The sequence below is a fragment of the Somniosus microcephalus genome, chromosome 4 (assembly GCF_052327205.1).
Source record: "Somniosus microcephalus isolate GS21.2 chromosome 4, FLI_Smic_1.0, whole genome shotgun sequence".
In the NCBI taxonomy this organism is placed as follows: Eukaryota; Metazoa; Chordata; class Chondrichthyes; order Squaliformes; family Somniosidae; genus Somniosus; species Somniosus microcephalus.
The window spans coordinates 159895122-159919297 of record NC_140990.1 but is presented as its reverse complement, the minus strand read 5'-3'; the positions used below and the strand labels follow the sequence as shown (position 1 = coordinate 159919297).

Sequence of the window (24176 nt, the reverse complement as noted above, 5' to 3'; positions counted from 1 at the left end):
CAATATGACATCGAGTACAAAGGAACTAAACAGCATGGGAATGCTGATGGATTGTCACGCCTACCGTTGCCAACGGTGGAAGAAGAAGACCTTGCAGTGGATCCAATGGAGTTATTCCACTCGACCATAGTCGAATGTCTCTCTGTGACGAATGCAAATATAGAAAAGGAAACACGGAATGACCCGACACTATCGCGGGTCTATGATTTAACGGTGAAGGGATGGCCAGCACATGGCGAACCACTGCTGCCAGCATTCTCGCCGAGAAGAGAACAGCTGTCAGTGTGCAGAGGAACCTTGATGTGTGGATCCAGAGTAGTACTTCCACCTAAGTTGACGGATAGAGTGCTCAATGAGCTTCATGAGGGTCATCTGGGTGGGGTAAAAATGAAGAACTTAGCCAGAGCGTTTGTGTGGTGGCCAGGAATCGATAGAGAAATCGAAGAGATGACCAAGAGCTGTGCATGATGCCAGAAGGTCCAAAACGCCCCACCACAAGCTCCTCTACACCCATGGGAGTGGCCCTCATCTCCATGGCAAAGGGTGCACATTGATTTTGCTGGTCCGTTCATGGACTCGATGTTTTTAATTGCGGTGGATGCACATTCAAAGTGGCCAGAGGTAATAAAAATGTCCTCAACCACCACGGAAAAAACGATCATAGTTTTACGAAACATATTCGCCAGGAATGGGCTGCCTGAACAGATTTGCTGTGACAATGGACCACAGTTTGTGTCTGAAGAGTTCCGGAGGTTCTTAAAGAACAATGGTGTTAAGCATTACACATCTGCCCCATATCATCCAGCCACTAATGGATTGGCCGAGAGGTTTGTCCAAACATTCAAGAAAGCTATCAAGGCAATGTGTAATGAAGATATACCCCTACAACACAAGGTGGACAACTTCTTGTTTGCCTACCGGTATGCGACACATGCGGTTACCAACCAAACTCCAGCCATGATGTTCTTCAATCGAAGACTACGATGCCGCTTGGATTTGGTTAAGCCAAACGTCCGAAGAGATGTGGAGAACAGGCAGTTTCAGAATATGAATGAAAGGCCGACCAGGAGTTTTAAGATAGGTCAACCAGTTTTGGCCCGGGACTACTGCACTGAGAAATGGCAGCCAGGAACGATTTGTACACCGCACTGAGAAATGGCAGCCAGGAACGATTTGTACACGGCAAGGACCTCTCATGTATACCGTGGACGTTGGAGAGAGCATTGTAAGATGCCATGCTGACCAGATTCTAGAGTCACTGGAAAACTTCAACTCCACACCACGATCTGATACACCTGGCAATGAAATCGACGTACCAATTGCAGCTACCGCAGAACCAGTGATATTGGAAGCAGATGAACCAAACAACGACATTGATCCCGACTCAACATTGCCAGAAGAACCTGATACCCCAAAGAGGTGTTATCCAGACAGAATCAGGAAGCCTCCTCAAAGACTGAACTTATAATTGCTTAAACTTAACCAATGTATCTAGCAACTGTAATTGTGATTGTAATTAGTTATCATTTAGTTGTTAAATGAATGTTATGTACTGTTTATCTAAAAGGGGAGGAATTGTTGTGTATGTACCTTTAAGAGAATAACTGGTCTCAGACTGCAGTACCGGCAGTGACCAACCCTGTATAAAAGGCGCTAGTGAGCCTCTGTTGTTTTCAGTTCTCGATTGACTTCATACAGTAAAGACCTGTTTTTTTCAACTCCTGCTGTCCGTGTCTCAATCATTCACGGACATAATAGTTATTGGTGAGTAAGCGGCACTTGCTAGCACTGTCGATGACACCTTCCATCACTTTGCTGATGATTGAGCGTAGACTGATTGGGTGGTATTTGGCCGGATTGGATTTGTCCTGCTTTTTGAGGGCAGGACATACCTGGGCAGTTTTCCACATGGTCGGATGGATGCCAGTGCTGCAGCTGTACTGGAACAGCTTGGCTAGAGGCGCGGTTAGTTCTGGAGCACAAGCCTTCAGCACGATAGCCGGGATGTTGTCGGGGCCCATAGCCTTTGCTGTATCCAGTGTGCTCAGCCGTTTCTTGATATCATGTGGAGTGAATCGAATTGGCTGAAGACTGGCTTCTGTGATGGTGGGGACCTCAGGAGTAGGCCTCAAGTTTACAAGACTCCGGACCCCATGAAGTCTCATGGCTTCAGGTCAAGCATGGGCAAGGAGACCTCCTGCTGATTACCACCTACCGCCCTCCCTCAGCTGATGAATCAATACTCCTCCATGTTGAACACCACTTGAAATAAGGGGCTAAAAATTCAGATTGGGGCGCCAAGCTCGCCTGGGCGCCGGAATTACCGCTGCGCACGGAGCCACTTGCGCCATCGGGATATTCAGTTTCAGCACCCCAAATGGAAGCCGGCCGCTAAACAAGGCTTTAGGCGCCCCCGCTTGGGGCGCTGAAACTGAATTTTGGCGCGCAAAGTGCCACAGCGCCACCCGCTGCGGCACGGCAGGCTGCGGTACTGCAGGCCTTCCTCCCACTGTTAAGGGGGAGGTGCCTGCAACAGCACGATCCCCGCTCGCGAGTGCCGGCAAATGAGCCCGGCACCAAGGAGAAGTGCCGGGCTCTCGGGAAACAGCCGGCAATGCCACGGGGGGGGGGCGGGTGTAGGAGGCCGGGGACGGAGGTGCGGGCAGGCGGCCGCCGAAAAACCGGCCGGCCGCACCTCCACCTTAACTCGCCCCACTACCGCCAGAGGTAGGCCCCTGTGTACCGGTCGCTATTTGTGGCCGGCGCGGAAGAGGCGGCTGCGACCTAATATGGCGCTCAGGACGGTAGCGAGGCGCTGCGCACACCGATGACATCATCGGTGGTGGCGCAGCGCTACAGGCTAACGCCGCCATTAGCGCCCCGCTAAATATCGCGGTGGTTGTGGCCAGTGGCGCTAAAGCCTCTGAGTGGCCTCTTTGGGCGCAAACTGGTGGCGCAAGCAACTGAATTTCTAGGCCAAGCACTGAGAGTAGCAAGGGCACATGAGCGGGAAGAGAAGCCATTGCAGGTGATTGCATAAGAACATAAAAAATAGGAGCAGGAGTAGGCCATTTGGCCTCTTGAGCCTGTTCTGCTAATCAATAAGATCATGGCTGATCTTCTACTTCAACTCCACTTTCCTGCACTATCCCCATATCCCTTGATTCCCTAATATCTAAAAATCTATCGATCTCTGTCTTGAATAAACTCAATGACTGAGCCTCCACAGCCCTCTGGAGTTGAGAATTCCAGATTCATCACCCTCTGAGTGAAGAAATTTCTCCACATCTCAGTCCTAAATGGCCGACCCCTTATTCTAAGACTGTGACCCCTGGTTCTAGACGCCCCAGCCAGGGGAAACATCCTCCCTGTATCTACCCTGTCAAGCCCTGTAAGAATGTTGTATGTTTCAATGAGATCACCTCTCATTCTTCTAAACTCTAGAGAATATAGGCCTAGTCTGCTCAATCTGTTCTCATAGGACAATCCCCCCATCCCAGGAACCAGTCTGGTGAACCTTCGTTGCACTCCCTCTATGGCAAGTATATCTTCCCTAGGTAAGGAGACCAAAACTGTACACAATACTCCAGGTGTGGTCTGACCAGTGCCCTATATAATTGCAGTAAGACGTCTTTACTCTTATACTCAAATCCTCTTGTAGTAAAGGCCAACATACCATTTGCTTTCCTAATTACTTGCTGTACCTGCATGTTAACTTTCAGTGATTGGTGTACAAGGACACCCAGGTCCCTCTGAACACCAACATTTCCCAATCTCTCACCATTTAAAAAATACCCTCTTTTTCTATATTTCCTACCAAAGTGGATAACTTCACATTTCTCCACACTATATTCAATTTGCCATGTTCTTGCCCACTCACTTAACTTGTCTGTATCCCCTTGAAGCCTCTTTGCATGCTCCTCACAACTTACATTCTCTGGCTACGACTGGATATATAGGAATGGAACCAGGCGAGTGCAGTCCCACCAAGCTGGACAATGGAGAAGAGGTGTTGGAGGAGGGTGCTGTGGTCAACCGTGCCAAAGGCTGTAGACAGGTTGCGAAGGATGACATGCGATAGTTTACCACGGTCACAGTCACAGAGAACATGAATTGTGGCTTTGGTTAGGTTTGTTTTGGTTCTGTGGGAGGGGCAGGAACCTGATTGGAGAGGTTCAAACAGGGAGTTGCAGGAGAGGTGGGCATTGATCTGGAAGGGGGCAACATTTTCCGGGACTTTGGAGAGGAAAGGGAGGGTTGGAGATGGGGTAGCATTTTGCAAGGACAGATGGGTGAAAGGTGGGATTTTTCTAGAGGGGAATGATGACGGTGAGTGGGGGACAATACCTGAAGAGTAGGATCCATTTACAATGTCAACTGGCATGGGGACCAGCAAGGGAAACTGGGTGACCAGCAGTTTAGTGGAGTGGGATCCAGAGAGCAAGAGGGATAATGCACAATGGTCGCAATATTCAGCACACTGCTGATCCAATCAGTAACTGCGAGTGTACAATGAGCAAGGTTGCTCCCACAATGGTTTTAGTTGGTTAGGAAGTAGAGGCATAAAGGGGGTTAACTCAACGAGTCTATGCACTGCCTACGGTTGGTACAGAAACCAATGGTAAGCCTGTCAGATTGCCAGACAGATAGCGGGACAGGAGTGGGGAAAGAGGTCACAGTTAACAATGTACAGGTTCACTCAGATCTGTTGTGGAAATGGACAATTCAATAGTAAATGATTTAATACCTGTGATGAAATATTCCATTCACCACTGCCTGTGACTGAGATCGGTTTCAGTGTCATTTCCCTTCCCCCAGACCTCATTGTATTGTGTACTGGAATGTGCTGTATTGTATACTGGAATGTGCTAGAATGTGCTGTGTGTAGGGCTCCGCCCATACCTGGCCCCGTTTGTAAGCTAGCTTCAGTCTGGCCTCAGTCTCCAGAAGGAAGACATCTCTCTCTCTTACGTGTTACTTTCTAAGTTAATAAAAGCTTTGTTTTTGTTCTGCTAACTTCGAGTCTCGGAATTATTGAGGCACATCAATTTTATTAACTTATTTTTCAACACTATGGATCAACTCCTGAAACCCGAACGTTTGGATTTGGATCAACATGCTCCGGCCGCATCAGCACGCTTCGGACACTGGTTTGAGTGTATGGAATTCTTCCTGGACAATTCCGCAGCCGTCAAAGACGCTACGGACGCTGCGAGGATGAGACTCGGAATTCTGCGGAATTGGGTAAGCCACCGGGTTTACCCCCTCATCCAAGACGCCGAGACGTACCTGGCCGCCTGCGACATCTTAAAGGCGCATTACCAGCAGCCTACGAATGAGGTGTATGCTAGGCACCTGCTCGCTACCCGCGCACAGCGACCTGGGGAATCGGTGGAGGAGTTCCTAAGCACCCTGAAAATGCTTGGCAAAGACTGCAAGTGCCGAGATGTAAAAGCCGCAGTGTACACTGACGAGCTTGTTCGCGATGCCTTCATTACAGGCCTCAGCTCCACTTACATCCGGCAAAGACTGCTGGAAAAAACGGGGTTGGACCTGAAACAGGCTGCGGACACCGTGCGATCCCTGGATGGGGCCCAGAGAAACTCGGACGCCTACTCTTCAGCCCGCGCCATCCACGCCGCCACGTGTGCACCGAGGGTGCCGCCATCTTGGAAGGCATCTTCCCCGCCCGACAGCCCGACACCAGCTGGGCCCCGCTCTCCCCCCAGAAGCCCTACGACAGCCGCGACGCGTCAGGGACCCAACTGCTACTTCTGCGGGCAGCCAAAGCACACCAAAAACCTGTGCCCGGTGAAAGGCACCACCTGCGTTAAGTACGGTAAGAAGGGGCACTTCGGGAAGGTGTGCAGAGGGAACCCCGCCGGAAAACCAACCGCCGAAAAACCCGCCACCGCCGCGTGTGCGCCGTGGGAGCGGCCATCTTGGACGCCATCTTGCCCGACCTCGTGGGGTCCGCCATCTTGTGAGCAGACAGCGTGGACGCCATCTTGTATCGATCAGGGCCCTACAGTGGCATCGGTCACAGTGGACCAGACCAGGCCGCACCCGCTATCCAGATCAATGGTGGACATCGAGGTAAACGGGTGCTGGGTTAAATGCTTAATTGACAGTGGAAGCACGGAGAGCTTTATCCACCCAGAACTGGCACAACAACTCTCCCTAAAGGTGGTCCCTACTCAGGGTACCATCTCTATGGCTGATAAAACCCAGACATCGACCATTCTGGGTTACTGCATGGTACAATTGTGCGTTAACGGAACTGTATATGATAATTTTAAAGTATTATCATGAAGAACCTATGTGCGAGCGTGATCTTGGGCCTGGATTTCCAGTGCAACCACCAAAGCATCACGCTCAAGTACGGTGGGTCCCAGCCGCCCCTCACAGTGTGCGGTCTGGCTACCCTGAAGGTAAAGCCGCCTTCGCTATTCGCGAACCTTACCCCTAACTGCCGGCCAATAGCGACCAAAAGCAGGAGGGACAGCTGGGAGGACAGGCGGTTTATCGCGACCGAGGTAGACAGGCTCCTGAAAGAGCGCATTATTGAACGCAGCAACAGCCCGTGGTGCACCCAAGTGGTAGTGGTAAGGGGTAGCGAGAAGAAACGGATGGTGATCGACTATAGTCAAACGATCAACAGGTACACCCTACTAGACGCCTACCCGCTACCCCGCATATCAGAAATGGTGAACCAAATCGCCCAATACCGGGTGTTCTCCACCATCGACCTCAAGTCAGCGTACCACCAGCTCCCTATCAGACCAGAGGACCGCCCGTACACCACCTTCGAGGCGAACGGACGCCTCTACCAATTCCTCAGAGTCCCCTTTGGGGTGACGAATGGGGCCTCGGTCTTCCAGAGGGAGATGGACCGCATGGTCGATGACCACCACTTGCAGGCAACCTTCCCCTACCTCGACAACGTCACCATCTGCGGTCACAACCAGCAGGATCACGACTCGAACCTCGAGAGGTTCCTGAAAACCGCACAAAAACTCAACCTCACCTACAACGAGGACAAGTGCGTTTTCAACACCACGCGCCTCTGCATACTAGGCAGCGTGGTGGAGAATGGGGAAATCGGACCAGACCCCGACCGATTGCGCCCCCTACGGGAGCTGCCCCTGCCCAACACTCCCAAAGCCCTGAAAAGGTGCCTGGGGTTATTTTCTTATTATTCCCAATGGGTCCCCAACTACTCTGACAAAGCCCGCCCCCTCTTGAAAGCATCCTCTTTCCCGCTCTCTGCTGAGACCCACGCCGCCTTCAAAAGCATTAAGCAGGATATTGAGCGGGCCACGCTACAGGCAGTGGACGAGAACACTCCATTTCAAGTGGAAAGTGATGCGTCTGACTTCGCCTTGGCGGCCACCCTCAACCAGGCGGGGCGGCCCGTAGCTTTCTTCTCGAGGACCCTCCAAGGGCCCGAGATCAGATACTCCTCCGTGGAAAAGGAGGCCCAAGCCATCGTGGAGGCAGTGCGCCACTGGCGCCACTACCTAGCTGGCAAACGCTTCACCCTACTTACCGACCAGCGGTTGGTAGCGTTTATGTTCAATAATAAACAGAGGGGGAAGATAAAAAATGATAAGATTCTTAGGTGGCGGATCGAGCTCTCCACCTTCGAGTACGACATCATTTACCGGCCAGGGGCCCTTAACGAATCCCCTGACGCCCTCTCATAAGGGATGTGTGCCAGCGCCACCGGGGATCGGCTACAGACCCTCCACAACGACCTCTGCCACCCAGGGGTCACGCGGCTGTTCCACTTCATAAAGTCCCGTAACTTACCCTACTCGATTGAGGAAGTTCGGTCCCTGACCAGGAACTGCCGCACTTGCGCTGAGTGCAAGCCTCGGTTCTACCACCCTGATAGAGCCCACTTAATCAAAGCTACACGGCCCTTTGAGCGGCTCAGCTTAGATTTCAAGGGCCCCCTCCCGTCCGTCGACCGCAATGTTTACTTCCTGAACATTGTGGACGAATACTCCCGGTTCCCATTCGCCTTCCCCTGCCCAGACATGACCAGCGCCACGGTCATTAAATGCCTCAACAGCCTGTTCTGCCTGTTCGGTATGCCGAGCTACATCCATACGGATAGGGGGGCGTCCTTCATGAGTGAAGAGCTATGCCAGTACATGCTGTCCAAGGGGATCGCCATGAGCCGTACCACCAGCTACAACCCCCGGGGTAACGGCCAAGTGGAGCGAGAGAACGGGACAGTATGGAAAGCAGTCACTCTAGCTCTAAGGACCAAGGGCCTCCCTATCTCCCGCTGGCAGGAAGTCCTCTCGGATGTGCTCCATTCGATACGGTCGCTATTGTGTACGGCCACTAATACCACGCCTCATGAACGAATGTTTGTCTTTCCCCGGAAATCCACCTCAGGCGTATCCATGCCGTCATGGCTCTCCACCCCAGGTCCGGTACTCGTGCGAAGGCATGTGAGGGGCCACAAGACGGACCCTCTCGTGGAGCCAGTACACCTACTCCATGCCAACCCCCAATACGCATATGTCCGGCACACCGACGGAAGGGAGGACACCGTGTCCATAAAAGACGTCGCCCCAGCCGGCATCGACAACAACCACGGCAATAGCGGCAACGACGATCACAGCAACTCTTACCCACCCACTACTCTTTCATCACCCCCGGAAGAACACCGACCAACGGCACCCCCGGCAGAGACCCAGGAGGCTACCGGGGACACCCAGCCAACACCCGCGGCACCGCAACAGCCACGTCGGTCGCAGAGGACTATCAAACCCCCGAACAGACTAAATCTATAGAAGGGGTGAATGTGATGAAATATTCCATTCACCACTGCCTGTGACTGAGATCGGTTTCAGTGTCATTTCCCTTCCCCCAGACCTCATTGTATTGTGTACTGGAATGTGCTGTATTGTATACTGGAATGTGCTGTGTGTAGGGCTCCGCCCATACCTGGCCCCGTTTGTAAGCTAGCTTCAGTCTGGCCTCAGTCTCCAGAAGGAAGACATCTCTCTCTCTTATGTGTTACTTTCTAAGTTAATAAAAGCCTTGTTTTTGTTCTGCTAACTTCGAGTCTCGGAATTATTGAGGCACATCAATACCGACAAATATTAAAGGCCTACATATTGGAAGAAAGAATGAGTGAAGAAGGCATAGGATGAAGAGAAGAATTAGTGCCAAGAGACTGTGACAGATACCTGGGATCGGCAGTAGACTCAACACTTACATTGTCTTTACAACATGGACAGCTCACATTATCATTTTTATGATGCTCTGGTCAATTGAATGCGAAGTACTGGGAGCATCAGTGGCAATGGGGGGGAGGTGCAACAATATTGGGCACTAGCGGCCAGTAAAGGGTTGCTGTCACTGTCCAGCCATCGGGGAACACTCAACACTGCACTCTCTATAAATTCCTCAGGTACGTACCTTGTGTTTGCAGTACAGCACCGTCATGGCTATGCTGTATAGGAACAGAAGAGTAGCAACAACGGTGAGAATCACAGTCAGCAGAAACGCACCACTGGCCTCCTGATCTGAAAGAGAAAAGATCCCAGTGTTATCCACAGGACTCTGAGATTCCCCATGGGGATGGGGATGAGGTGCAGTGTATATGTGAAAGTGTGGGCAGTTGGATCAGGTACAGTGTGTGTGAGAGGGTGGGGAGTTGGATGGGGTACAGTGTGTGTGAGAGGGTGGGGAGTTGGATGGGGTACAGTGTGTGTGAGAGGGTGGGGAGTTGGATGGGGTACAGTGTGTGTGAGAGGGTGGGGAGTTGGATGGGGTAAAGTGTGGGTGAGAGGGGGGGGAGTTGGATGGGGTACAGTGTGTGTGAGAGGGTGGGGAGTTGGATGGGGTACGGTGTGGGTGTGCAATGATGGGGAGTTGGATCAGGTACAGTGTGTGTGTGAATGGGTGTGGAGTTGCATGGGGTAAAGTGTGTGTGAGAGGGTTGGGAGATGGATGGGGTACAGTGTGTGTGAAAGGATGGAGTGTTGGATGGGGTACAGTATGTGTATGATGGTGGGGAGTTGGGTGGGGTACAGTGTGTGTGAAAGGGTGCGGAGTTAGATAGGGTACAGTGTGTGTGAAAGGGTGGGGAGTTGGATGGGGTACAGTGTGTGTGAGAGGGTGGGGAGTTGGATGGGGTACAGTGTGTGTGTGTGAGGGTGGGGAGTTGGATGGGGAACAGTGTGTGTGAGAGGGTGGGGAGTTGGATGTGGTGCAGTGTGTGTGAGAGGGTAGGGAGTTGGATGGGGTACAGTGTGTGTGTGAGGGTGGGGAGTTGGATGGGGTACAGTGTGTCAGAGGGTGGGGAGTTGGATGGGGTACAGTGCGTGTGAAAGTTTCGAGAGTTGGATGGGGTACAGTGTGTGTGCGAGGGTGGGGAGTTGGATGGGGTACAGTGTGTGTGAGGGTGGGGAGTTGCATGGGGTACAGTGTGTGTGAGAGGGTGGGGTGTTGGATGGGGTACAGTGTGTGTGTGAGGGTGGGGAGTTGCATGGGGTACAGTGTGTGTGAGAGGGTGGGGAGTGGATGGGGTAAAGTGTGTGTGAGGGTGGGGAGTTGGATGGGGTACAGTGTGTGTGAGAGGGTGGGGAGTTGGATGGGGTACAGTGTGTGTGAGAGGGTGGGGAGTTTGATGGGGTACCATGTGTGTGAGAGGGTGGGGCGTTGGATGGGGCACAGTGGGTGTAAGAGGGTGTGGAGTTGGATGGGGTACAGTGTGTGTGAGGGTGGGGAGTTGGATGGGGTACAGTGTGTGTGAGAGGGTGGGGAGTTTATTGGTGTACTGTGTGTGTGAGAGGGTGGGGAGTTGGATGGGGTACAGTGTGTGTGAGAGGGTGGGGAGTTTATTGGTATACTGTGTGTGTGTGAGGGTGGGGAGTTGGGTGGGGTACAGTGTGTGTGAAAGGGTGCGGAGTTAGATGGGCACAGTATGTGTGTGAGGGTGGGGAGTTGGATGGGGTACAGTGTGTGTGTGAGGGTGAGGAGTTGGATGGGGTATAGTGTGTGTGAGGGTGGGGAGTTGGATGGGGTACAGTCTGTGTGAGAGGGTGGGGAGTTGGATGGGGTACAGTGTGGGTAAAATGGTGGGGAGTTGGATGGGGTACAGTGTTTCTGAGAAGGTGAGGAGTTGGATGGGGTAGAGTTTGTGTGTGAGAGGGTGGGGAGTCGGATGGGGTACAGTGTGCGTGTGAGAGGGTGGGGAGTTGCATGGGGTACAGTGTCTGTGCGAGGGTGGGGAATTGGATGGGGTACAGTGTGTGTGAGTGGGTGGGACGTTGGATGGGGTACAGTGTGTGTGAGAGGGTGGGAAGTTGGATGGGGTACAGTGTGTATGCGAGGGTGGGGAGTTGGATGGGGTACAGTGTGTGTGAGTGGGTGGGACGTTGGATGGGGTACAATGTGTGTGTGAGGGTGGGGAGTTGGATGGGGTACAGTGTGTATGCGAGGGTGGGGAGTTGGATGGGGTACAGTGTGTATGCGAGGGTGGGGAGTTGGATGGGGAACAGTGTGTGTGAGAGGGTGAGGAGTTGGATGGGGTACAGTGTGTGTGAGAGGGTGGGAAGTTGCATGGGGTACAGTGTGTGTGAGGGTGGGGAGTTGGATGGGGTACAGTGTGTGCGAGGATGGGGAGTTGGATGGGGTACAGTGTGTGTGAGAGTTTGGTGAGTTGGATGGGGTACAGTGTGTGTGCGAGGGTGGGGAGTTGGATGGGGTACAGTGTGTGTGTGAGGGTGGGGAGTTGAATGGGGTACAGTGTGTGTAAGAGGGTTGGGAGTTGGATGGGGTACAGTGTGTGTGAGAGGGTGGGGAGTTTGATGGGGTACCATGTATGTGAGAGGGTGGGACGTTGAATGGGGCACAGTGGGTGTAAGAGGGTGTGGAGTTGGATGGGGTACTGTGTGTGTGAGGGTGGGGAGTTGGACAGGGTACAGTGTGTGTGAGAGGGTGGGGAGTTTGATGGGGTACCGTGTGTGTGAGAGGGTGTGGAGTTGGATGGGGTACAGTGTGTGAGAGGGTGGGGAGTTTGATGAGGTACCATGTGTGTGAGGGTGGGGAGTTGGATGGGGTACAGTGTGTGTGAGAGGGTGGGGAGTTTGATGGGGTACAGTGTGTGTGCGAGGGTGGGGAGTTTGATGGGGTACAGTGTGTGAGAGGGTGGGGAGTTGGATGGGGTACAGTGTGTGTGAGGTTGGGGAGCTGGATGGGGTACAGTGTGCATGTGAGGGTGTGAAGTTAGATGGGATACAGTGTGTGTGTGAAAGTGTGGTGAGGTGGATGAGATACAGTGTGTGTGAGAGGGTGGGGAGTTGGATGGGGTACAGTGTGGGTAAGAGGGTGGGGAGTTGGATGGGGTACAGTGTTTCTGAGAGGGTGAGGAGTTGGATGGGGTAGAGTTTGTGTGTGAGAGGGTGGGGATTCGGATGGGGTACAGTGTGTGTGCGAGGGTGGGGAGTTTGATGGGGTACAGTGTGTGAGAGGGTGGGGAGTTGGATGGGGTACAGTGTGTGTGAGAGGGTGGGGAGTTGGATGGGGTACAGTGTGTGTGAGAGTGTGGGGAGTTGGATGGGGTACAGTGTGTGTGAGGGTGGGGAGTTGGATGGGATACAGTGTGTGTGTGAGGGTGGGGAGTTGGATGGGGTACAGTGTGGGTAAGAGGGTGGGGAGTTGGATGGGGTACAGTGTTTCTGAGAGGGTGAGGAGTTGGATGGGGTAGAGTTTGTGTGTGAGGGTGGGGAGTTGGATGGGGTACAGTGTGTGTGAGAGTGTGGGGTGTTGGATGGATTACAGTGTGTGTGTGAGGGTGGGGAGTTGGATGGGGTACAGTGTGTGTGAGAGGGTGGGGAGTTGGATGGGGTACAGTGTGTATGAGAGGGTGGGGAGTTTGTTGGGGTCCCGTGTGTGTGAGAGGGTGGGGAGTTGGATGGGGTACCGTGTGTGTGAGATGGTGGGGAGTTGGATGGGGTACAGTGTGTGTGAGAGTGTGGGGAGTTGGATGGGGTACAGTGTGTGTGAGGGTGGGGAGTTGGATGGGGTGCAGTGTGTGTGTTAGGGTGGGGAGTTGGATGGGGTACAGTGTGTGAGAGGGTGGGGAGTTGGATGGGATACAGTGTGTGTGAGAGGGTGGGGAGTTTGATGGGGTACAGTGTGTGTGCGAGGGTGGGGAGTTTGATGGGGTACAGTGTGTGAGAGGGTGGGGAGTTGGATGGGGTACAGTGTGTGTGAGAGGGTGGGGAGTTGGATGGGGTACAGTGTGTGTGAGAGTGTGGGGAGTTGGATGGGGTACAGTGTGTGTGAGGGTGGGGAGTTGGATGGGATACAGTGTGTGTGTGAAAGTGTGGTGCGGTGGATGAGATACAGTGTGTGTGAGAGGGTGGGGAGTTGGATGGGGTACAGTGTGGGTAAGAGGGTGGGGAGTTGGATGGGGTACAGTGTTTCTGAGAGGGTGAGGAGTTGGATGGGGTAGAGTTTGTGTGTGAGGGTGGGGAGTTGGATGGGGTACAGTGTGTGTGAGAGTGTGGGGTGTTGGATGGGGTACAGTGTGTGTGAGAGTGTGGGGTGTTGGATGGGGTACAGTGTGTGTGTGAGGGTGGGGAGTTGAATGGGATACAGTGTGTGTGAGAGGGTGGGGTGTTGGATGGGGTACAGTGTGTGTGTGAGGGTGGGGAGTTGGATGGGGTACAGTGTGTGTGAGAGGGTGGGGAGTTGGATGAGGTACAGTGTGTGTGCGAGGGTGGGGAGTTGAATGGGGTACAGTGTGTGTGAGAGGGTGGGGAGTTGGATGGGGTACAGTGTCTGTGCGAGGGTGGGGAGTTGGATGAGGTACAGTGTGTGTGAGAGGGTGGGGAGTTGGATGAGGTACAGTGTGTGTGCGAGGGTGGGGAGTTGGAGGGGTACAGTATGTGTGAGAGGGTGGGGAGTCGGATGGGGTACAGTATGTGTGAGAGGGTGGGGTGTCGGATGGGGTACTGTGTGTGTGAGAGGGTGGGGAGTTTGATGGGGTACAGTGTGTGTGAGAGGGTGGGGAGTCGGATGGGGTACAGTGTGTGTGCGTGAGAGGGTGGGGAGTTGGATGGGCTACTGTAGTGGCGCTTCATAATTTCCAAACATGCAGCCACTGAGCTTTGTGGCTTTAGCAACGAGTAGACGCGTGTCGAAATAAAACGTTCCAAACCATAACTTTGTCTTTAAACTGTTTCCTGTAACACCTTACAAACAGAATTACAAAGCAAAAGGCGTTTAAACGCACACGGTCAAAAACTGTATTGCTCCAGCCCTCAAAGCTTCTGCCTCCTCCAGACTCATGGTGCTTGAGCTGTAAAATGGCTGGATACCATGTGACAAGCTTAAGGGCTGTACCATTGTAGCAAGAATAAAGGGGGTCACTCAGCCTATACTATTGTAACAAGAAAAGAGGGGGTTTCTTAATACAATAAGTCAGTCAGGTAAATTAACTGTATTATACTATTTAACCAATATTTTAAAGTATTTTCTTTCTTAAACTTTCATGACTCTTACAGGTACAATGTGTGTGAGAGGTTGGGGAGTTGGATGGGGTACAGTGTGTGTGTGCGAGGGTGGGGTGTTGGATGGGGTACAGTGTGTGAGAGGGTGGGGAGTTGGATGGCGTACAGTGTGTGTGAGGGTGGGGAGTTGGATGGGGTACAGTGTGTGTGTGAGAGGGTGGGGAGTTGGATGTGGTACAATGTGTGTGCGAGGGTGGGGAGTTGGATAGGGTACAGTGTGTGTGTGTGAGGGTGGGGAGTTGGATGGGGTACAGTGTGTTTATGCGTGGGTGGGGAGGTGGATGGGGTACAGTGTGTGTGCGAGGGTGGGAGTTGGATGGGGTACAGTGTGTGTGCGAGGGTGGGGAGTTGGATGGGGTACAGTGTGTGTGAGAGGGTGGGGAGTTGGATGGGGTACAATGTGTGTGAGGGTGGGGAGTTGGATGGGGTACAATGTGTTTATGCGTGGGTGGGGAGGTGGATGGGGTACAGTGTGTGTGCGAGGGTGGGGAGTTGGATGGGGTACAGTGTGTGTGCGAGCGTGGGGAGTTGGATGGGGTACAGTGTGTGTGAGAGGGTGGGGAGTTGGATGGGGTACAGTGTGTGTGTGAGGGTGGGGTGTTGGATGGGGTACAGTGTGTGTGAGAGGGTGGGGAGCTGGATGGGGTACAGTGTGTGTGAGAAGGTGGGGAGTTGGATCGGGTACAGTGTGTGTGAGAGGGCGGGGAGTTGGATGGGGTACAGTTTGTGTGAGAGGGTGGGGTGTTGGATGGGGTACAGTGTGTGTGCGAGGGTGGGGAGTTGGATCGGGTGCAGTGTGTGTGTGAGGGTGGGGAGTTGGATCGGGTACAGTGTGTGAATGCGAGTGTGGGGAGTTGGATGGGGTACAGTGTGTGTGTGAGGGTGGGGAGTTGGATGGGGTACAGTGTGTGTGTGAGAGGGTGGGGAGTTGGATGGGGTACAGTGTGTGTGTGTGAGGGTGGGGAGTTGGATCGGGTGCAGTATTTATGCAAGGGTGGGGAGTTGGATCGGGTGCAGTGTGTGTGCGAGGGTGGGGAGTTGGATCGGGTGCAGTTTGTGTGCGAAGGTTGGGAGTTGGATGGGGTACAGTGTGTGTGTGAGGGTGGGGTGTTGGATCGGGTGCAGTGTGTGTGAGGGTGGGGTGTTGGATGGGATACAGTGTGTGTGTGAGGGTGGGGAGTTGGATGGGGTACAGTGTGTGTGTGAGGGTGGGGTGTTGGATCGGGTGCAGTGTGTGTGAGGGTGGGGTGTTGGATGGGGTACAGTGTGTGTGTGAGGGTGGGGTGTTGGATCGGGTACAGTGTGTGTGTGAGGGTGGGGTGTTGGATCGGGTGCAGTGTGTGTGAGGGTGGGGTGTTGGATGGGGTACAGTGTGTGTGTGAGGGTGGGGTGTTGGATCGGGTGCAGTGTGTGTGAGGGTGGGGAGTTGGATGGGGTACAGTGTGTGTGTGAGGGTGGGGTGTTGGATGGGATACAGTGTGTGTGTGAGGGTGGGGAGTTGGATGGGGTACAGTGTGTGTGAGAGGGTGGGGTGTTGGATGGGATACAGTGTGTGTGTGAGGGTGGGGAGTTGGATGGGGTACAGTGTGTGTGCGAGGGTGGGGGAGTTGGATGGGGTACAGTGTGTGTGTGAGGGTGGGGAGTTGGATGGGGTACAGTGTGGGTGTGAGGGTGGGGAGTTGGATGGGGTACAGTGTGTGTGTGAGGGTGGGGAGTTGGATGGGGTACAGTGTGTGTGTGAGGGTGGGGAGTTGGATGGGATACAGTGTGTGTGTGAGGGTGGGGAGTTGGATGGGGTACAGTGTGTGTGTGAGGGTGGGGTGTTGGATCGGGTGCAGTGTGTGTGAGGGTGGGGTGTTGGATGGGGTACAGTGTGTGTGTGAGGGTGGGGAGTTGGATGGGATACAGTGTGTGTGTGAGGGTGGGGAGTTGGATGGGGTACAGTGTGTGTGTGAGGGTGGGGTGTTGGATCGGGTGCAGTGTGTGTGAGGGTGGGGTGTTGGATGGGGTACAGTGTGTGTGTGAGGGTGGGGAGTTGGATCGGGTGCAGTGTGTGTGTGAGGGTGGGGAGTTGGATCGGGTGCAGTGTGTGTGTGAGGGTGGGGAGTTGGATCGGGTGCAGTGTGTGTGTGAGGGTGGGGTGTTGGATGGGGTACAGTGTGTGTGTGAGGGTGGGGAGTTGGATCGGGTACAGTGTGTGTGTGAGGGTGGGGAGTTGGATCGGGTGCAGTGTGTGTGTGAGGGTGGGGTGTTGGATGGGGTACAGTGTGTGTGTGAGGGTGGGGAGTTGGATCGGGTACAGTGTGTGTGTGAGGGTGGGGAGTTGGATCGGGTGCAGTGTGTGTGTGAGGGTGGGGTGTTGGATCGGGTGCAGTGTGTGTGTGAGGGTGGGGTGTTGGATGGGGTACAGTGTGTGTGTGAGGGTGGGGAGTTGGATCGGGTGCAGTGTGTGTGTGAGGGTGGGGTGTTGGATCGGGTGCAGTGTGTGTGTGAGGGTGGGGAGTTGGATCGGGTGCAGTGTGTGTGTGAGGGTGGGGTGTTGGATCGGGTGCAGTGTGTGTGTGAGGGTGGGGTGTTGGATGGGGTACAGTGTGTGTGAGGGTGGGGAGTTGGATCGGGTGCAGTGTGTGTGAGGGTGGGGAGTTGGATCGGGTGCAGTGTGTGTGTGAGGGTGGGGGAGTTGGATGGGGTACAGTGTGTGTGTGAGGGTGGGGAGTTGGATCGGGTGCAGTGTGTGTGAGGGTGGGGAGTTGGATCGGGTGCAGTGTGTGTATGCGAGGGTGGGTTGTTGGATGCGGTACAGTGTAATGCCCGAACTGCTGCATCTGCAGGAAAACAAATCTGGAACCTGGGCCTGGTCTGTGTGGCTTTCCTGCTTTCATGCCACTGCTGTTTGACTCTGGGCAACGTGATGAAGACTGCTCTTGCAAAACTATGCATCTGTCCCTTGATTTATACTCCTGAGTAGTGCTGATTGAGTTATGCGACTGTTAACCCCTCTAACAGACTGCATGGATGCTCAGGCTTTAACACTGAGGCCTGAACTGAGCTTCACTGTCACCGGCAGTGCCGTGCCCGAGATGAAGATTGGCTGGAGTTGAGCTTCCAGCTGGGCACACAACTCCGTCACAGCACGGCCTCAGTGACACAGCGCATCGTACAGACCCAATCCCGTCAAACACTGCCACTAGGTGAGAGATGTCGGGTAATGGTGGGTGCAGTAAATATGCTTTGGCTGCATACTGAATTGCCAGGCAACTCTCCTCTGCTGCTCCTCTACCACCAAGTGCGAAATACAGAGAGATTCCCCGTCATAAGTCTTTGGGGCCAGTCTCTATGAGTACCATTAATGAACTGCACAGTGTAGAAGGAGCTTTACTCTGTATCTAACCTATGCTGTACTTGTCCTGGGAGTGTTTGATGGGATAGTGTAGAGGCAGCTTTACCCTGTATCTAACCCATGCGGTACCTGCCCTGGGAGTGTTTGATGGGACAGTGTAGAGGGAGCTTTACTCTGTATCTAACCCATGCTGTACCTGCCGTGGGAGTGTTTGATGGGACAGTGTAGAGGGAGCTTTACTCTGTATCTATCCTATGCCGTACTTGCCTTGGGAGTGTCTGATGGGACAGTGTAGAGGGAACTTTACTCTGTATCTAACCCGTGCTGTACATGCCCTGGGAGTGTTTGACAGGACATTGTAGAGGGAGCTTTACTCTGTATCTAACCCGTGCTGTAGCTGCCCTGGGAGTGTTTGATGGGACAGTGTAGAGGGAGCGTTTCTCTGTATCTAACCCGTGCTGTACCTGCCCCAGGAGTGTTTGATTGGACAGTGTAGAGGGAGCTTTACTCTGTATCTAACTCGTGCTGTACCTGCCCTGGGAGTGTTTGATGGGACAGTGTAGAGTGAGCTTTACTCTGTATCTAACCTGTGCTGTACCTACCCTGGGAGCATTTGATGGGACAGTTTAGAGGGAGCTTTACTCTGTATCATAAGAACATAAGAATTAGGAGCAGGAGTCGGCCATACGACCCCTTGAGCCTGCTCTGCCATTCAATAAGATCATGGTTGATCATCAACCTCATCTCCACTTTCCCGCCCAATTTCCATATCCCTGGATTCCTCTAGAGTCCAAAAATCTATTGATCTCAGCCTTGAATACACTCAAAAGACTCAGCATTCACAGCCCTCTGGGGCAGAGAATTCCTGAGATTCACAACCCTCTAAGTGAAGAAATTCTTCCTCATCTCGCTCTTAAATGGCCTACCCCTTATCCTGAGACTATGCCCCCTAGTTCTAGACACTCCAGCCAGGGGAAAAACCTCTCAGCATCTACCCTGTCAATCCCCTTCAGAATCAAGCCCAGAAATTCGGGCCGGAGGATTCCCGCGGGTGCAAGCCTCCGACCTGCACTTACTTAGCACGCCGACCGTTGTGCTGTGGGCCTGCGTGGGATTCCGATCCTGGGCCTGCTCCAACTGCCGGCGCGCAGTGCTTGCGTATCCCAGGGGCGTAGTTAGTTCGAAGCGTCCCCTGGGATCACGTGGGCCATGGAGAGCCAATGGTAGCAGGGAATCTGTATTCATAGATTTGACAGGAAGACCTGTCAAATCTATGAATACAATTGAACCCCAAAACATCACTAAAACTTCAAATACATTTTTTTTTAAATTGCATTTTTAAAATAACTGTAAATTACATAAAATAACTATTTTAAACAATAATTTAAATTTTTGAAAAAATTAATTACAGTTTCTAACGGGGCTAAAAATAAACTTACCTTTCTTTAAAGTATTTAAAAATAATAAGCCTGTGGAAAAAATGTTTTAATTTAATTCACTATTTGCCTTGTTAAAAGCAGGCCTTGCGACTGCTTTTTACAAGTGTAGCTCCTGGAGACTTACCCTCCCAGAGAAACCTGCAGAAAAAACGGAAGTTCCAGGCGTATGTGCTCCTCTCCGGCTCACGCATTCGACCTGTGAACTCCTTCCTTTAAGGGAGCAGAATTTCCCGTTTCCCGCGTGTGATGAAATATTCCATTCATCACTGCCTGTGACTGTGGTTGGTTTCAGGTTCCCCCTTACCATTGTATTGCCTGTGACTGTGGTTGGTTTCAGGTTTCTCCTCACCATTGTATTGTGTATTGGAATGTATGGAATGTGTTGTGTGTAGGGCTCCGCCCATACCTGGCCAGCTCAGTCTGGCCTCACAGCCAGTACTGCAGACCTCCAGGGAAGATACCTCTCTCCACTGCGTGTTATCTTCTAAGTTAATAAAAGCCTTGTTTTGTTTCGCTAACATCGAGTCTCGGGATTATTGAGGCACATCAATTTTATTAACTTATTTTTCAACACAATGGATCAATTCCTGAAACCCGAACGTTTGGATTTGGATCAGCATGCTCCGGACGCATCAGCACGCTTCGGACACTGGTTTATGTGTATGGAATTCTTCCTGGACAATTCCGCAGCCGTCAAAGACGCTACGGATGCTGCGAGTGTGAAACTCGGAATTCTGCGGAATTGGGTAAGCCACCGGGTTTACCCCCTCATCCAAGACGCCGACACGGACCTGGCCGCCTGCGACATCTTAAAGGCGCATTACCAGCAGCCTACAAATGAGGTGTATGCTAGGCATCTGCTCGCCACTCGCGCACAGCGACCTGGGGAATCGGTGGAGGAGTTCACAGAATCACAGAATCACAGAAACCCCACAGTGCAGATAGAGGCCATTTCGGCCCATCGAGCCTGCACCGCCACATATCCCACCCGATCCCCGTAACCCCTACACCAACACATATCCCACCTTATCCCCGTAAACCCACGTATTTAATCCCCCTAACACTAAGGGTCAATTTATCATAGCCAATCAACCTAACCCGCACATCTTTGGACTGTGGGAGGAAACCGGAGCACCCGAAGGAAACCCACGCAAACACGGGGAGAATGTGGAAACTCCTAGGCACCCTGAAAATGCTTGGCAAAGACTGCAAGTGCCGAGATGTAAAAGCCGCAGTGTACACCGACGAGCTTGTTCGCGATGCCTTTATCACAGGCCTCAGCTCCACTTACATCCGGCAAAGACTGCTGGAAAAAACGGGATTGGACCTGAAACAGGCTGCGGACACCGCGCGATCCCTGGATGTGGCCCAGAGAAACTCGGACGCCTACTCTTCAGCCCGCGCCGTCCACGCCGCCACGTGTGCACCAAGGGCGCCGCCATCTTGGAAGGTATCTTCCCCGCCCGGCAGCCCGACACCGTCGGGGCCCCGCTCTCCCCCCAGAAGCCCTACGACAGCCGCGAAGCGTCGGGGACCCAACTGCTACTTCTGCGGGCAGCCAAAGCACACCAGAAACCTGTGCCCGGTGAAAGGCACCACCTGCTTTAAGTGCAGTAAGAAGGGGCACTTTGGGAAGGTGTGCAGAGGGAACCCTGCTGGAAAACCAAAACCCGCCACCGCCGCGTGTGCGCCGTGGGAGCGGCCATCTTGGACGCCATCTTGCCCGACCTCGTGGGGTCCGCCATCTTGTGAGCAGACAGCGCGGACGCCATCTTGTCTCGATCAGGGCCCTACAGTGGCATCGGTCACAGTGGACCAGACCAGGCCCCACCCGCTATCCAAATCAATGGTGGACATCGAGGTAAACGGGTGCGGGGTTAAATGTTTAATTGACAGTGGAAGCACGGAGAGTTTTCTCCACCCGGAACTGGCACGACAACTCTCCCTAAAGGTGGTCCCTACTCGGGGTACCATCTCTATGGCTGATAAAACCCAGACATCGACCATTCTGGGTTACTGCACGGTACAATTGTCCGTTAACGGGACTGTATGCGATAATTTTAAAGTATTAATCATGAAGAATCTATGCGCGAGCGTGATCTTGGGCCTGGATTTCCAGTGCAACCACCAAAGCATCACGCTCAAGTACGGTGGGTCCCAGCCGCCCCTCACAGTGTGCGGCCTGGCTACCCTGAAGGTAAAGCCGCCTTCGCTATTCACGAACCTTACCCCTAACTGCCGGCCAATAGCGACCAAAAGCAGGAGGTACAGCTGGGAGGACAGGCGGTTTATCGCAACCGAGGTAGACAGGCTCCTGAAAGAGCGCATTATTGAATGCAGCAATAGCCCGTGGCGCGCCCAAGTGGTGGTGGTAAGGGGTAGCGAGAAGAAACGGATGGTGATCGACTATAGTCAAACGATCAACAGGTACACCCAACTAGACGCCTACCCGCTACCCCGCATATCAGAAATGGTGAACCAAATCGCCCAATACCGGGTGTTCTCCACCATCGACCTCAAGTCAGCGTACCACCAGCTCCCTATCAGACCAGAGGACCGCCCGTACACCGCCTTCGAGGCGAACGGACGCCTCTACCAATTCCTCAGAGTCCCCTTTGGGGTGACGAATGGGGTCTCGGTCTTCCAGAGGGAGATGGATCGCATGGTCGATGACCACCACTTGCAGGCAACCTTCCCCTACCTCGACAACGTCACCATCTGCAGTCACAACCAGCAGGATCATGACTCGAACCTCGAGAGGTTCCTGAAAACTGCACAAAAACTCAACCTCACCTACAACGAGGACAAGTGCGTTTTCAACACCACGCGCCTCTGCATACTAGGCAGCGTGGTGGAGAATGGGGAAATCGGACCAGACCCCGACCGATTGCGCCCCCTACGGGAGTTGCCCCTGCCCAACACTCCCAAAGCCCTGAAAAGGTGCCTGGGGTTATTTTCTTATTATTCCCAATGGGTCCCCAACTACTCCAACAAAGCCCGCCCCCTCTTGAAAGCATCCTCTTTTCCGCTCTCTGCTGAGGCCCACACCGCCTTCAAAAGCATTAAGCAGGATATTGAGCGGGCCACGCTACAGGCAGTGGACGAGAACACTCCATTTCAAGTGGAAAGTGATGCGTCTGACTTTGCCTTGGCGGCCACCCTCAACCAGGCGGGGCGGCCCGTAGCTTTCTTCTCGAGGACCCTCCAAGGGCCTGAGATCAGACACTCCTCCGTGGAAAAGGAGGCCCAAGCCATCGTGGAGGCAGTGCGCCACTGGCGCCACTACCTAGCCGGCAAACGCTTCACCCTACTTACCGACCAGCGGTCGGTAGCGTTTATGTTCAATAATAAACAGAGGGGGAAGATAAAAAATGATAAGATTCTTAGGTGGCGGATCGAGCTCTCCACCTTCGAGTATGACATCATTTACCGGCCAGGGGCCCTTAACGAATCCCCAGATGCCCTCTCACGAGGGATGTGTGCCAGCGCCACCGGGGATCGGCTACAGACCCTCCACAATGACCTCTGCCACCCAGGGGTCACGCGGCTGTTCCACTTCATAAAGTCCCGTAACTTACCCTACTCGATTGAGGAAGTTCGGTCTCTGACTAGGAACTGCCGCACTTGCGCTGAGTGCAAGCCTCGGTTCTACCACCCTGATAGAGCCCACTTAATCAAAGCTACACGGCCCTTTGAGCGGCTCAGCTTAGATTTCAAGGGCCCCCTCCCGTCCGTCGACCGCAATGTTTACTTCCTGAACATTGTGGACGAATACTCCCGGTTCCCATTCGCCTTCCCCTCCCCAGACATGACCAGCGCCACGGTCATTAAATGCCTCAACAGCCTGTTCTGCCTGTTCGGTATGCTGAGCTACATCCACACGGATAGAGGGGCGTCCTTCATGAGTGAAGAGCTACGCCAGTACATGCTGTCCAGGGGTATCGCCACGAGCCGTACCACCAGCTACAACCCCCGGGGTAACGGTCAAGTGGAGCGAGAGAACGGGACAGTATGGAAAGCAGTCACTCTAGCTCTAAGGACCAAGGGCCTCCCTATCTCCCGCTGGCAGGAAGCCCTCTCAGATGTGCTCCATTCGATACGGTCGCTATTGTGTACTGCCACTAATGCCACGCCTCATGAACGAATGTTTAGCTTCCCCCGGAAATCCACCTCAGGCGTATCCATGCCGTCATGGCTCTCCACCCCGGGTCCGGTATTCGTGCGAAGGCATGTGAGGGGCCATAAGACGGACCCTCTCGTGGAGCCAGTGCACCTACTCCACGCCAACCCCCAATACGCGTATGTCCGGCACGCTGATGGAAGGGAGGACACCGTGTCAATAAAAGACGTCGCCCCAGCCGGTAACGACAACAACCACGGCAATAGCAGCAACAAAGACCACAGCAACTCTTACCCACCCACTACTCTTTCATCACCCCCGGAAGAACATCGACCAACGGCACCCCCACCAACTACCCCTTCAACAACCCTGGCGGCACCCCCGGCAGAGACCCAGGAGGCCACCGGGGACACCCAGCCGACACCCGCGACACCACAACAGCCACGTCGGTCGCAGAGGACTACCAAACCCCCGAACAGACTAAATCTATAGAAGGGGTGAATGTGATGAAATATTCCATTCATCACTGCCTGTGACTGTGGTTGGTTTCAGGTTCCCCCTTACCATTGTATTGCCTGTGACTGTGGTTGGTTTCAGGTTTCTCCTCACCATTGTATTGTGTATTGGAATGTATGGAATGTGTTGTGTGTAGGGCTCCGCCCATACCTGGCCTCTATGTAAGCCAGCTCAGTCTGGCCTCACAGCCAGTACTGCAGACCTCCAGGGAAGAT

General features: G+C 53.5%; 1 protein-coding gene across 1 annotated transcript in view; it reads right to left on the bottom strand.

Moving 5' to 3' along the window:
- The window catches only part of LOC147119962 (cytotoxic T-lymphocyte protein 4-like), a 93653-nt gene that overhangs the window by 7610 nt on the left and 61867 nt on the right, over nucleotides 1-24176 (bottom strand). The window contains exon 3 of the mRNA XM_085984187.1: nucleotides 9442-9548. Within this exon, the coding sequence (XP_085840313.1) occupies nucleotides 9442-9548 (107 nt within the window). The remainder of the gene's footprint in view (nucleotides 1-9441; nucleotides 9549-24176) is intronic.